Source organism: Diabrotica undecimpunctata, chromosome 4 (genome assembly GCF_040954645.1).
Source record: "Diabrotica undecimpunctata isolate CICGRU chromosome 4, icDiaUnde3, whole genome shotgun sequence".
NCBI lineage: Eukaryota > Metazoa > Arthropoda > Insecta > Coleoptera > Chrysomelidae > Diabrotica > Diabrotica undecimpunctata.
Window position 1 is genome coordinate 121477454 of NC_092806.1, and position 14639 is coordinate 121492092.

General features: G+C 33.5%; 1 protein-coding gene across 1 annotated transcript in view; it reads left to right on the forward strand.

Moving 5' to 3' along the window:
* The window catches only part of LOC140439949 (reticulon-4-interacting protein 1, mitochondrial-like), a 35410-nt gene that overhangs the window by 10826 nt on the left and 9945 nt on the right, over window positions 1-14639 (forward strand). The window contains exon 4 of the mRNA XM_072530142.1: window positions 313-425. Coding sequence (XP_072386243.1) covers window positions 313-425 — 113 coding nt within the window. The remainder of the gene's footprint in view (window positions 1-312; window positions 426-14639) is intronic.

The window sequence follows — 14639 nt, forward strand, 5'->3', positions numbered from 1 at the left end:
AGCCTGGGCCCCTGAATCGAACATGATAAAAAAGATTCTAACAGCGCAACCCGTGGGAATGAGAAGGGGGGTAGACCAAAGCTGAGGTGGATGGATGGGGTAACACAAGATGCGGACAAGATCGGAGTCGGCAACTGGAAAATGCAAGCAAAGAAAATGCATTTGCTTATGGGTGCGAATAAAGCAAATAATTGACGAATGTACCGTCCACACTTTGTCTTTTGCGGCCGAATATGACGCATAACGAATAACACATAGCGAAATGTAGTGCCGCCATAAGTACGTATTATAATTGTACATGTATTATTCTAGGTTTTTGGTACTTGTGCAGAAGATGCAGTGCCATTGGTAAAACAATTAGGAGCAGATTGTGTCTTTGATTATAAAGATAAAGATTACGTGCAAAAAGTAGCAAACGAAGGAAGGTAATGTACATTTGAATTTGTTTCTAATACTGAATTAAATTTTTTTAATTACGTTTTTGTTAGTACATAACTTTTTCACCAATTTGTTTCTATACTTGATGAAATCTGAATCTTCTTTTGTACTCTTTATCCACTTTTTTAGTATTTTGCATACGCTTTGCTTAACTTACAATATATGATTTGCTTTGTGGAATTTTGGTGTTCTTATCTTGCTACATGTTCCCCGCAATTTAGTTTCACGCACGCATTGGAATATAATGTGAATAATAATATTGAAGGAAAAACATTAAATATAACTGTTCAGGATACTATCATATGTAATAATAGTCTCCCGTTTTATACCGCTTCGCGGCTTTGGGAGTACAGCAGGGTAGTCTGCTATATCTAGGGCCTACGGTATACAAGGAAGGTAACATGGCCAGTGCTACGCTTCAACCGCCTATTATTACCCCTGGTTTTACTCAAGGTACTCATTTTATTCAGGCTGAGTCGACCTGGGGCCTATAGACATTTTTAAAAATGTCTAGTTGTTCTTGCCGGCGGTAGGATTCGAACTCCGGACCACCGGCGTGCGAGGCAAGCATCCTACCGCTTGCGCTACGCAGGCCCACTACTATCATATATTACAGACTATAAAATTAACAACGATATTTGTTGATATGATGAGGTATAATTCGATATCGAATATTTACTATTGGCACACATAGTACAGATCGGTGTATTTTATTTTAAAGTGGGTTCCAGTTAATCACAACCTTAATGCTTAAACGTTATGAAAAATGTCCTTTGAATAGTCATATTTTTTCTGTAACTCATCGAATTGGCAAAATCTTAAAGAAATATGATGACAATCAAGTCCATATTCAAATCATCGGAGACGATGCAAGAAAGATCGGTCAAAGTTCAAAAAGAACCGTTTTCACTCCACGAATTTACCGCATTTCGTGTAGTTGTGATTCAGTATCTACTATAACAACAAAACATAGTGAAAATACTCATTTGTCAACACAACAGGAGCTGTTGTTGAAATGACTGCGCAAGGTCAGTCGTTACAGAATACAACATTACACAAGACAACCGCCAAATTCTATTTTGTGACCAGTAGCTCTATTAGACACCAGACTCAAATTTAATTTAAATAGTAAAACGCAAATTGAATTTAAATACACATATCCACATAATTAACAAACAAAATAAAATTTACTTCTATACAATGCATACAATAAGAATACTCGTAAATAAAACTGACAAACTGTGGTTCCCGACGTCGATGCCAATGAATGGAACATAAATGTTAGCGGCGTTCTGATGGGCAAGACGAAGGACGATCTTTATTCAATACCCAAAGACTGTGGAAGCGGCCGATCAATACTTGCGGGAAAGGATGTAGCTCTAATTATTACTCAGAGACCCGGGCTAGAAGTTGCAGCCAGACCAGCACTCCGGACCAAACTTGGTTCTAACCGTTGTTCACAGCATTTTGTACTTCTGGACGGTATCCCATCTCCAGCGCGCATCGATGGTAGTGGTAGGTTATTGGTGGGAGTAACAGGCTCACAGAGAGAGAGCCAGCTGTCGGCAAGCGATGATGTTGTCATCGTTACAATTTGAATTTGAAGAAACACAGGTTTTTAGTAATACATCACACTACTATGCAAGAGATTCTGCATCTAAATTGAATATGGATCTCAACATTAACTAGAAAAACGACAGGTTTTTTAGACCCATCGAAAAATTTCGAATACTGATTCAGATCCTTGAGGCATAGGAACTCTTAATAGCGGAGTTATTTGAGAAGCACTATCAGTAAGCGGAAGACAGTAACGATCGTTGCCGCATCGCCTATGATATCTGATTATATATTATTATCATAAATATCTTTGCATAGTGATTTGTGCAGTGAACTTCGCAACTTCTTGCTTTGTGTTTCTTTGGATTTATGGATGATAGCCAATTTTTTGGTAAAGTTAGGAGTAAAAATAGGAGGTAGCTATAAGTTTTACATTTTAACATTAGTTAAAAATATACAGAGTTTTCCGTAATACCGTACCGAATGAAACATATTTTTCTTAAATGAAACACCCTGTAGGTATTTTATTTTTAATTCAACGTCTCCTAGAAAAATTTCAATGAAAATCAAGTTTAACGACCTGTATAATTGAAACTTACTTACTTACTTACTTAGTCCTAAGCCTTTCTACCGTTAGGTGTAAGGCTGGTGGGGTTAAGATTTGCACTGTTGTCTCCATGCTATCCGGTCTTGTGTTAGATTTCGTGCACTTTCCCATGTCAATCCTTTCTTCTCAACTTCTTTTCTGATTTCGTCTACCCACCTAACTCTTGGTCTTCCTCGTTTGTTTTTCCCTTGCATTCTCGTTTCAAACACTCGTTTTGTTAATCTTTCATTCGACATTCTACACACGTGTCCGAACCATCTTAGTTGCCCCTCTACTATTTTTTCGTTTATTGGTTCTAGTTTTAGGTTTTGTCTGATTGTTTCGTTTCGTATTTTGTCTGTCCTCTTTCTGTTTGCTATTTTCCTCAGGAACCTCATTTCCATAGCATTGACTCGAGATTTTTGTCTCCCAGTCAATGTCCATGACTCGCTATTATACATGATTGTAGGTCTAACTACTGATTTAACGACTGCCGTTTTTACCTTCTCCGGTATTTCTTTTTTCCCCAAAAATGTTTTCATAGTGTTAAATAAGCTTCCTGTTCGTCCCATTCTCTCATTTATTTCCATGTCTTGTTTACCGTTTGATTCAATTATTGCTCCTAGGTATTTAAAATGTTCCACTTGTTCTAGTTGTTTTCCATTTAATTGTATTGCGTGTGTCTTTCTCTTATTTGAAATTATCATTGTTTTTGTTTTCTCTGTATTTATTTTCATATTTTATGTTTGACAGTTCTTCTTCTAGGATTTCAAGGTTGTTCTGAAGGTCTTCTCTGTTTTCTGCTATCAAAACCATGTCGTCTGCGAATAGAAGCTCTGATAGTTGAGTCTGTTTCATTTGCCAGTATCCTAATATTAGTTTTCTCATTCTTCTCTTGGCGTTCTTTATTGCTGTATCCAGTACCACTGAGAACAGCAGTGGGCTCAACACGCATCCCTGTTTGAGGCCTTGACTTGTAGTAAATTCTTCGGATTCCTCGTTGTTGGTTCTCACCGTATTTGTATTATTATTGTACATATCCTTTATTACATCAATTGTTATCCTGTCAACTCCTCTTTCCTTTAATGTCCTCCATACGTCCTTTCTTTGTATTCTGTCAAACGCCTTTTCCAGATCAATAAAGCATATATGTATTTCTCTATTTTTATTGATTACTTTCTCACTTATTTGTCTTATTGTGAATATGTGGTCTTGCGTGCTTCTGTCCTTCCTGAATCCACATTGTGTATCTTCCATAGTTGGTTCTATTTGGGTTTTTATTCTTGTTTCTATTATTCTTGCGAATACCTTCCCAGGAATACTTGATATAGTAATACCTCGGTAATTATTACAGTTTCTCTTGTCGCCCTTTTTGTGTATTGGTAGTATAATGTCTTTCTTCCAGTCCTGTGGTATTTCTGCTCTTTTTATGATATCATTCATTAGTTCTTTCATGCTGTCCACTCCCTCTATTCCCATGAATTTTATCATTTCCGGGGTGATATCATCCTTGCCTGGTGCTTTGCCTAATTTAACTCTTTCAATTGCCTTTTCTAGTTCCTCTGTTGTTATGGGTTCTACTTTTTGTTCTTCATTAATTTCTTGTATCTCCACTATGTTGTCTACGTCTGTATGAGTTAGCTCTTTGAAATGTTCTCTCCATCTTTCCATTATTTGGTTTTCTTCTGTTATTACCTTTCCATTCTTGTCTTTTATATTCGGCATCATGTGTTCTTTCTTTTGTCTGAGCTGTTTTAATGCGCCATAGAAGAGTTTTTGGTTTTCTCTATAATTATTTGTCATTTTTAGTCCAAACTTTTCCCATGACCTTTCTTTTTCTGCTTTTACAGCTATTTTAACCTCTTTTCTTTTTTCTTTATATGCCTCATAATCTTCAGGGCGCTTTGTACTTAGATATCTCTTCCATTTTTCTTTTTTGTTCTTTACTTTCCTTCGTATTTCGTCCGTCCACCATTCAGTTCTCCTCATGCTATTATTTGCTATTTTTGTCTTCCCGCAAGTTTCCTCAGCAGCTATGATTAAGCTGGTCTTGAGATTTTCCCACTTTTCCTCTATACTAGCAGTTTTTGCCCTACCTTTCAAAATATTGTCTAATTTTTCTTGGAATATCTGCTTATATCTTTCTTCTTTTAATTTGTAGCTTTTTACTTTTTCATTTACTACCTTTCTCCTCTTTTCTTCATTTTCTTTTGCTGTTCTCATTCTCATTATTACTAGATGATGATCACTGCCAATCTCTGAGCCTCTTTTGACTTTCGTGTCTTGTACTCTTTTCCATTTGTTGCTACTTACCAAAAAGTAATCTATGATTGATTTTTCATTTCTACTTTCTTGTACTCTCGTGTATTTGTGTACTTTTTTATGTTTAAATTTTGTATTTGTTATAACAAGTTTATTCTCCATACATATTTCTATTATTCTTTCGCCATTTTTGTTTAGTATTTCTTCTCCTTCTTTTCCCATGCATTCCTCAATTCCATTGTTATTATTTCCGACTCTACCGTTTAGATCTCCCATTACAATTATATTTTCTTCCCCATTGTCAATTTGCATTTGGAGCTCCTCGAAAAATTTATCCTTCTCTTCCTTTTTTGCATCTTCATTTACTCCGTAGGCTGTTATTATTGTCCATATTTCCTCGTCTATCAGTTTCATTTTCAGCGATAATATTCTCTGGTTAACATATGTTTCTTCTATAACGTATTGTAGACTATTCGGTGCAATTATTATCCCTACGCCTTCTTTTGCTCTCTCCTTTGCATCAGCTCCTACCCAAAATAACCAATATCCTTTGTGTATCTTCTTAAAACCTCTTCCTTTCATTTTCGTTTCCGTTATTCCTAATATTTCTATTTTTTGTCTGATCATTTCTTCTACAAGTTCTACCTCTTTTCCATTGATGCTTCTTACGTTCCATGTTCCCATTTTTATCTCTCCTTTTTTCTGCGGTATATCTTTCATCTTCTTTCTATTCTCATCCTTGTTTACCTTTGCATCGTGCTTTTTCCTATCGTTATTCCTATTCGTCGCCCTGGTCGTCATTGTCAGATCCTTTCCGTTGCTTTGGTCGTTATCAATGTTCCTCGTGTGGGTGTAGTTTTCTAGTTTTTTGGATGTTTTTCAAGTTCCTTTTTTATTTTGTTCCATCTCCATTCTTCTTGGTTTACTAACACCTTGTTGTAACCAATTTTGACGTCTTTGCCTTTCTCTTTTTCGTTTTTTGCAAAATTTCTTAGGTGTTTCTGCTTTTCTTTCTCTTCTCTGGTCAAGTCATCATTGATGAATACTTTCTCTCCTACGACGTTTTTTAGTTTATATTTTTTTGCCATAATCTCGTGTTTTTCCTCTTCATTTCTTAGTTTTATTACGCATGTATTCTCGCCTATTTTTTTTACTGTTGTAGGTGTAATATCAATTTGAAGATGTTTATTAAAAAGTCCGTTTATTCTTTCTTTTAGGCTGCTTGGTTCATTTGTATCCATTTTTAGACCATTTATTACAATGTTGTTTTTTCTTCTATTTTTTTTCGATTATTTCGACTGCTTTTTTCATTTCTTGTAACTCTCTCCTTATTTCTGAATTCTCTTTTCTTATATCCTGATTTTCTTTTTTTAATTGTTCGTTTTCTACTGTCAGTTTTAGTAGAGCTTCGTTTGTTTTGTTTTGTTGGTCTTTAATTTCTCTTATTTCAGTTTTTATTTCTTTCTGTTCTTGCTGTAATGTATAATTGAAAAGGGGCACAAAAGCAACGACCTGTAGTAGCCATAGTTTTTAAAAGATGAATAAAATTCATAAATATAATTGATTTTTTCAATACTCTTTACATCTTATTAACGGTAAGCTAAAATACAAATTCATTATTTGCACAGTATTTTTAAATGCATCACCCTGTATTTTATATCATCATAATAACTTAAGTTACGTAGTTTAAATTGTCCTCAGTATTTCCTTTGCCTATATTTAATTGTTTTAAAGATATTTATTATTTTTATTTACTATTTACAAATATCTTAAATTAACATACAAAAAAAATTAAATAAAGAAATTGTTATTTTCGTTGTAGATCTTCGAAACGAGTTCCTATATGATTAAAATCAAGGTTGCTATGAAGGTATGTTTCATACAGTGGTGGCGCCTAATGTAAAGTATTGGCGTTGCACACATATTCTGTAAAGATATAAAAATAGATAATATTCTAGGCCTACGCTTGAGCCCTATTTTCGTTGACAAAAAATTTTTGAGTGTCGTCAAAATGTAAAAATCAAATGACGTTATTAAGAAATTACAATAAATAATGTATTTAATTAACTTAAAATTATAATTTAGTTTTTCAATGTTACAAGCAAGTTTTGTATTGAAAGCCTGTCTTCTTTTGAGATAAATTCTTCAATATCTTAAGAATTTCTTGAATCATTTTTTTTCAATTGACAACATTGCAAGTGTAGTTAGTCGATCCTGACCTATAGTACTTCTAAGTAAGTCTAAGTAAAGTTTTATGTAGAGAAACATCGTTCTGCTTCTGCGGTTGTCATTGGCATCGTAACAAGTACTTACAAGAATTACAATTATTTCAGAAAAATCTTCTTGCAAATTATTTTCAGTCAAAAATTTAAGTAAGCGGACTGCTATGGAACGTTTTATGGATCTTTTATAAATATTTTCCAATTGAATCCTAATTCATTTTTATTTAAAAAGTGATAATTGATAATTGCTAATTCCAATGCAAATGTAGGAAAATTTGAGCTGTCTGTTTCAAAATTTTCCACTGAAAATAATCTTGCTATCTCCAAATGTCCTGTAAACAAAAACCTTGTTTTAATTTCTAATAGTATAGTACAAACTTCCTTAGCTTGAATAATAGTGGAGACATAAGAATTTATGTCATCTTTCTTCGGTCTCTTCCTGGATTGACTATCGTCAATGTCTGCTAACTTGGTTTCTCTTATGGTGTGAACATTGTCTCTTTCTTTTTGAATATCTTTTTTCAAATGCAGTCAGGCATCGTTTTACGGTTACGGAATCAGTAGCAGTTTTTTGTATTTGTGAATATAAGATGTCAACGTGGGGCATAACACGATGAAAAACTTTCCTCCAAAATATAAAGTTAACATCATTCAATAACCTCAAAAGTGCACCTGCTTTTGGTCATGGTACCATATTGCCAGGATGTGGGTCATCTTTCCATACATTCTATTATGGTTTCTCTATTTTCATACACCATGTGAGCCGCTCTTATTTTAAAATTCCCTTTTGTAGCAGATGGTGACGGAACCCTATTTTCCAAAATTTCATCTAATATGATGCTTACATTAGTATTTATGTTTTTGGCCTGAGACATTAACACATTTAACTGATGCGCATAACAATGTATATAATTGACATATCTAAATTTATCCTGAATGAGTTTTTGCACACCACCCGGAACGCCACTCATAGCGCTTACTACATCATGGCTCCATCCAGCTAAGGAGACAGTATTGTAGTTATTTGGTTTTAAAAAAATCTAATCTTTCAACAGGGTTCCCGATTTGTAAACTGTCACGATAAACTATAAACGTTTGAAATCTCAGTCGTTTCAATTTCAGAATGGAAACAAACTTTGAAGCGGCAATTTCTTTTTTTGATATGTGCCTGACACACTAAAAGCATGCCATCGAGTATATATCATTTTGAATTCCTTTTGACGTTCCTTTAAATACGGTAGCTTGCTGCAAATGGTCTTTGAGAGCTAAATCGGGTTATAATAGTCGGATTAGTCTGAAACTTGAAAAGTGGATTGTGTTTTACTCTTTATTCACTTTACAATCTATACATTTTTTCCCGCTGAGCTGTAGTTTTTCCGTATTTCTTATTAAAAAAACTGATATTTTGACATAAATTTCAAACTGCTTCCGTCATTACATCTGCTGTCAATGATGTGCTTATGCGTAGTGCACACTTTTTGAACCAATTTTGCCACACTTTTCAAATATATTGTTTATTGCGAAAATACTAATTCTCAAGTACCTTCATAAAGGAATAATGATAATGAGTATCATTTCAGTTTCCTGTTTCTAAGGGATCCATATAACTGTATTTTATTTGTTATTAACTTACGTTATTATATATAGATTACTTTTAATTTCTTTAGTTTATGAGTTTTTTTAAATACTAGAATCCATTTTCCGTTTCCTTTTTGAGCCGTTTCTATCAAACTGGTGAATATTTCGTTTTATGTTGTATTTCATTGGATGCATTGGTTATTCACTTCTTTGTGGAAACATAGCTTCCATATTGCGGGCTAGGTGTGATCGCGTATAGGAGTAAAAAAATAAAATCAAAAGAAACGCAAGGAAACGGAAATGCAATCTAACGAGAGATCGCGCTACCATACACTACGTGGAGCAGTAGTGAACGCAGTCCCATGGGCATTGCTCAATAAAATAAAATAATATCCGAATCCAAATTCGAATCCGAATCCTATTACAAATTCGAATCCCATTCTAAATCCTAATCTAATTACGAATCCAAATTCGATTCCGAATCAGACTCCTATTCCAAATCCGATCGAATCAAATCTAATCAAAAGAAATTTCATTGAACTGAATTGAATTAAAAATTATTGCTTCGTGCGTATACGATAAAAAAACTACGCTTCTCTTCCTCGGTCTCTTCCGGAGTGCCATATCCTGTTTTTTAATTTAAATTTTTAGATGTGATTAGATTAGGTTATTTTGTTATCAAAAAATTATATTCAATATTTACTCCGCAAAAAACAATAGTAATTCATTATGTAATATACTCTTTGGTAAATTTAATTTAAAGTAACATTGGTTATTCTTCTTTTTTAATTTAAATTTTTAGATGTGATTCGATTAGGTTTGGTTTTATTTTGTTATTAAAAATTTAAATTCAATATATTTACGCAAAAAACATCGTCTATCCATACAGAGGCAGGAGAATCCGTTGATATCAAAACCAAACGTGGGATCCGACAGGGATGTATACTATCACCCTTGCTGTTCAACATATTCTCTGAGGAAATCTTCAAGAAACCGTAGATGATGTTGAAACCAGATTTCGAATTAACGGGGAATGTATCAATAATATCAAATAAGCGGATGACACGGTGGTATTCGCTGACAGTTATGAAGACTCCAGGAGTTAATGAATAGAATCACAGAAGTGAGTCAGATATGGACTTTCACTGAACATTAAGAAAACAAAATGTATGATGATCTCTAAGAAGGGACAGCAAATTGAAAGAAATAGTGTGAATGGTCAACCAATAGAAAGAGTAGAAACATACACCTTCCTTGGCACGGAAGGTACCATTCCCTAGAAATAAAATGTAGGATAGAAAAAGCAAGATCTGCATTTCAAAAAATGGCTAAGCTATTCAAATGCCATGATTTATCAGTACACATAAAAATCAGGTTACTACGATATTATATCTCTCCTATACTGTTGTACGGAGTTGAGTCGTGGACTCTCACAGACACTATCTGCAAGAAAATTTAGGCTTTCGAAATGTGGCTTTATCGTCGAATCCTGAAGATATCCTATACCGACCACGTAACTAACCCGGACGTTTTATTAAGAATGCAAAAAGGAAGAGTTGTTAACCACAATAAAAACAGCCAAAATCGAATACCTCAGTCACATCATGAGGAACAGCGAAACAAACAGTGCGTTAAGTTTTGGATTAGATATTGTACACTACATAAAGTGCTAAAATCGGCAACATTGCCTCGTACAAGGTAATTGTAATTCCCCATCTCCTCCGATACCACGACAGAGAATTATTGAAAATCATTTAGTAGCACGTAACAACGGATGAAATGCACATCTCGCAATACGTATGCCCGGTTCATTTCTTAGAGTACATAAACTCGATAAAAAGACACTGACCTTAATAAAGCGGTGCATTTGTATCGGTTTTTAATAATGTGAACAATTTTTTGTGGTTGAATAAAAAATAATAAAATAAGAAATACTTCTTTATACAGAAATGATTCAAATATTTATTCTTCTACGGTTGAACGGTATCCCAAACTATCACTTTTGTGGTGACACTTCTTGAGCGTGACTTTTTTTGCAATTTTTGAGGCAATAACTCTCAAAATTTTTAACAATATTATGAATTGACTGTACGCAAGGAATTGGTCCCCTCTTAAAAAAACGGATGTGGCAGTCCAGTGGGACTGCCGGTAGAAGTTATACTTCTATACACGCATTCGCCGTTAAAAATTTATATAGGAGTCAATCTGCACAATCATTACATATGTAATATTATAGGTAAGAGAGAGCAGAAAGAGAAAAAAAAAATTAGGTATATAGGTATATGGTGCATCGTTTGCTGTATATAAACATTTGACCTGTAATAGGAGTATAGTAAATGAAGGATTGTATCAATATTTTAATGAAAATATATATTTTTATTTTTATATATGTATAAAAAGAGTTGAATGCAAAAAAAAAAAATTTACACATACTCTGCAGTAAAATTCATTGTTTATTTTGTTATTAATATAAAAATTACAATACAATAAATACACTGCAACATAATTCAATATAATAATACAATATAAATCAAAATGTAATATTCATAAGTATTTAAAACTGCCAATATACATAACTTACTTTACGAAGATAAAAATAAAAAACGAACAACTCGGATTATGTTGTAAATTTTCATTTTATTTTAAAATTTATGTTTTTTCCGTATATTACATATATTTAATAAGATTAACGTGAGGTTTTTAAATATTTCAAAAAATAAAAAAGGAAATTCATAATTGGGATTCGAACTCACAACCACCAGCGTATGAACCAAACACGTAAAGGATTTGCCAATTAGACATGACACTAACGGATTTCAAAATTGACAGTTCTCGGTAAAACAGTGATTATTTTGAAATACAAAAGCCTAAAATAATTATAAACGTTTAATTTTAAATAATACAAAATATATCACATAAATTATAATATTAATACATATTATATATAGATATATATATAGAAAAGGAACATTTTTATTCTCGAGAGAGGAAGAGAGAGAAAATATATCTTCTGACTCTCTCTTACTCATTATCTTACATATGTAATGGTTTCACAGATTCACTCTCATGCAAATTTCCAACGCCGACCGTGCGTATAGAAGTATAACTTCAAAAATACAAAAATAAATCTACACATATTTGTCTAGACCACCATAAAACCATTTTATTATTTGAACTTTTTCTGCGGGCGTATAAGCAGACATGTTGTTTACAAAAATCAATTAAAGATCTACGCTGTTAACACTTTAAACAACCACTGTATAATGACAAATTATTGGGACGGATCAACGAAGCAGGTTCATAGAAAGTCGATGGCGCGCCATTTATAGGGTGCATATCTAATTTAAAACTTAACATACTGTATAAGTTGCTCCAATTAATTATACAACAAAAAGTAAAAGAAAAACGAGGACCATTAAATCGAAGAATTTCTTGACTGAAAAATTACGTACGTATACTACAAATCTTTTCAGAGCAGCAGTCTGCAAAATACAAATTGCCATGATGGTCGCCAACATCCGAAAGGGATATGTACTACAAGAGGAAGAAGAAGCCTTCATATGACGTATACTCTTATTAAAATTTAAATTCAATATATTTACTCCGCAAAAAACAAATGTATATGTGGCAACATTGAACCTGTGCAGAATATGGTATAATGTGCGCTAACGCGCTTGACTTCTTTTTCCAAATGTACGAATTTTGTCCATTTTACAATATTTTATATTTTACGTTTTCCTCTTCCTAATTTTCGATTTCCTACTTTTTATTCAATTTTTTTTAACATTTAAAAACGGACATTTTGCCTTTTTTTCAATTATCAAGTCCAAAAAAAATTCGCATATTTAGCGACCCTTACTAATGTAAACAAATACCAAAAATTTATGATACTTCTAAATATATCAGAGTTTAATGAATCCTTTCTTTCATCATGACCGCAAAATTTGACACGGATTGTAATTTTTGATAAGACGTAAATATTATTCTTTATTTTTTCATAATGTTTTTCAATATTCAATCGGTGTGACTCAATTGTGTGTGAATCAATTTAGTTGTTGACGAATATCTTGTTTATCTAATAGATTGAAACCTAATTTAGCAGATATATGTGACTTTGAATGTTGATGCTTTTCAATTTTTTCGGATAAATGAACTAAATCTTTAAAGCCGTATTTTGTCCATTCTTATTCCTTATCTCGATATAGTAAACACGGAAAACAGTTAAGAGTATTGCTAGAAGCACACCCACGCTACCCACACAACCAGTCAGTTTTTCATAAATCTCCATTTTAAATGATCGTTTATAATCCCGACTTTTGCCATTTGTTACATTTGTTCCGTGGTTGTGTGTGTGATAAACATATTTTCCACGGAAACAAAAATAAAAATAATAATAAAATCGAATAAAACGTTGAAAAAACTGTTAATAATATTTATTTTCGTAAAACGTAATTAATTCTCGAAGGGAAGGTATTTTTGTATGTATCGCGGACCGATGCAAAGATTACTAAACTAAACATAAACAAATGAAATCGTAGGCTTCCACGGCCAGAGTCAGAATTATAGTTTATTCGTCTTCCGGGTTTGGACCGTGTCATTTGTGAGTGACCCAAAAGTGGGTTCATCTCGACGTTTCGCTACAATTGTATGTAGCTTCTTCAGGAGAACAAAAAAGAAAAAGAAAAACAAGAGACAGGAAGATGGGTAGTTAGCAACGGTAACTCAGTTACTCAACGCAACCAGAGGCGAATACTAACTACCAAGATGGGCATTTGGTCACAGTAACTCAACTACTCAACGCAGCCAGTGGTGAAAACCAAATGCCAGGACAGGGATTCACGTCCAACAGCTCAGAACACTAACGCGTCGAGAGGCAGGGAGTGAATCCGACGATTACTCCGCTACCGCTCTATTTATAGTCGCGGTGACCTGTCCTGTCGGGACGTATCGGCACACTCCGTGGCGCGAACGTCAAGAAGCGCGAGCTGGCCAATCATGTGGCTGCATCGTGGTAGCGGGACCGGACGGCGGCTCTAGACTGAGATTCCAGACTCCCATCTGGAATTTTTATGTCTTTTCTATTTCACATGTGTATAACCAATTGCGAAAATGTAAATTTTAATATGAGATATGTTATTTAATTTTTGAATAGAAAAGTTATAATTATTCGTAATTAGCTTGTCGCTACACATTCGTAATTAACAAATTTAGTTTAGGATGACCGTCACTTTTAATTTTTTTTCTAGAGATTTAAAGAAAATTTAATCAATTTAAAATATTTCACCCTGACTTTCACAAATCCCTCCATTCCTAAATTGTTTCGAACTTTATAAGATAAGCATCACAGCAAAATGTAAATGTATATTTGCCGTACACGTTACAATCACAATAGATCACATTCGATTTGTGCAGACCAGCCAATCTAAATCTAAAGTGGGAAGTGCGGTGGGTGGTAATTGGGTCTATACGAAAAGTTGATCACCGTGTATATTGATCAAAATGTAGTAGTAATTTCTGACCTTTATTTATTTGTGGCTGTTATTCTGGTTTTCAGGATTTCTAATTATATTGCTTCTTGTTTTTCAGGCTCTAATTCTATCACGTTGTTTTTATTTGCCACTACAGATATACAAGGTGGTCCAGAATTATGTACATTAATTTCTAGAGCTCATAGTACTTCCAAAAATAAGGGTACTTCTTTATGTACACTTTTTTATAAAACTGAATAATAAGGGAGATACAACCCTTTAAAGGGGTGAATTGAAATTCTTATTTTTTCAAATATCTTCCAAACGGTTTTGAATACGGAGTTCTTATTTTGGGAGTGATTATAAGACATTAGGATAATTAATTTCATGTCACCACCTACCTCACCCTATATTAATACAGGGTAGTTTTGGAGGGTAAGTGAGGGTTATTGCGTCACATGTTTTTTAATTTTTACATATTTTAAAAAAATATTTTAAAAATTGTTTCCTTAGACTTTTCTACGCAAA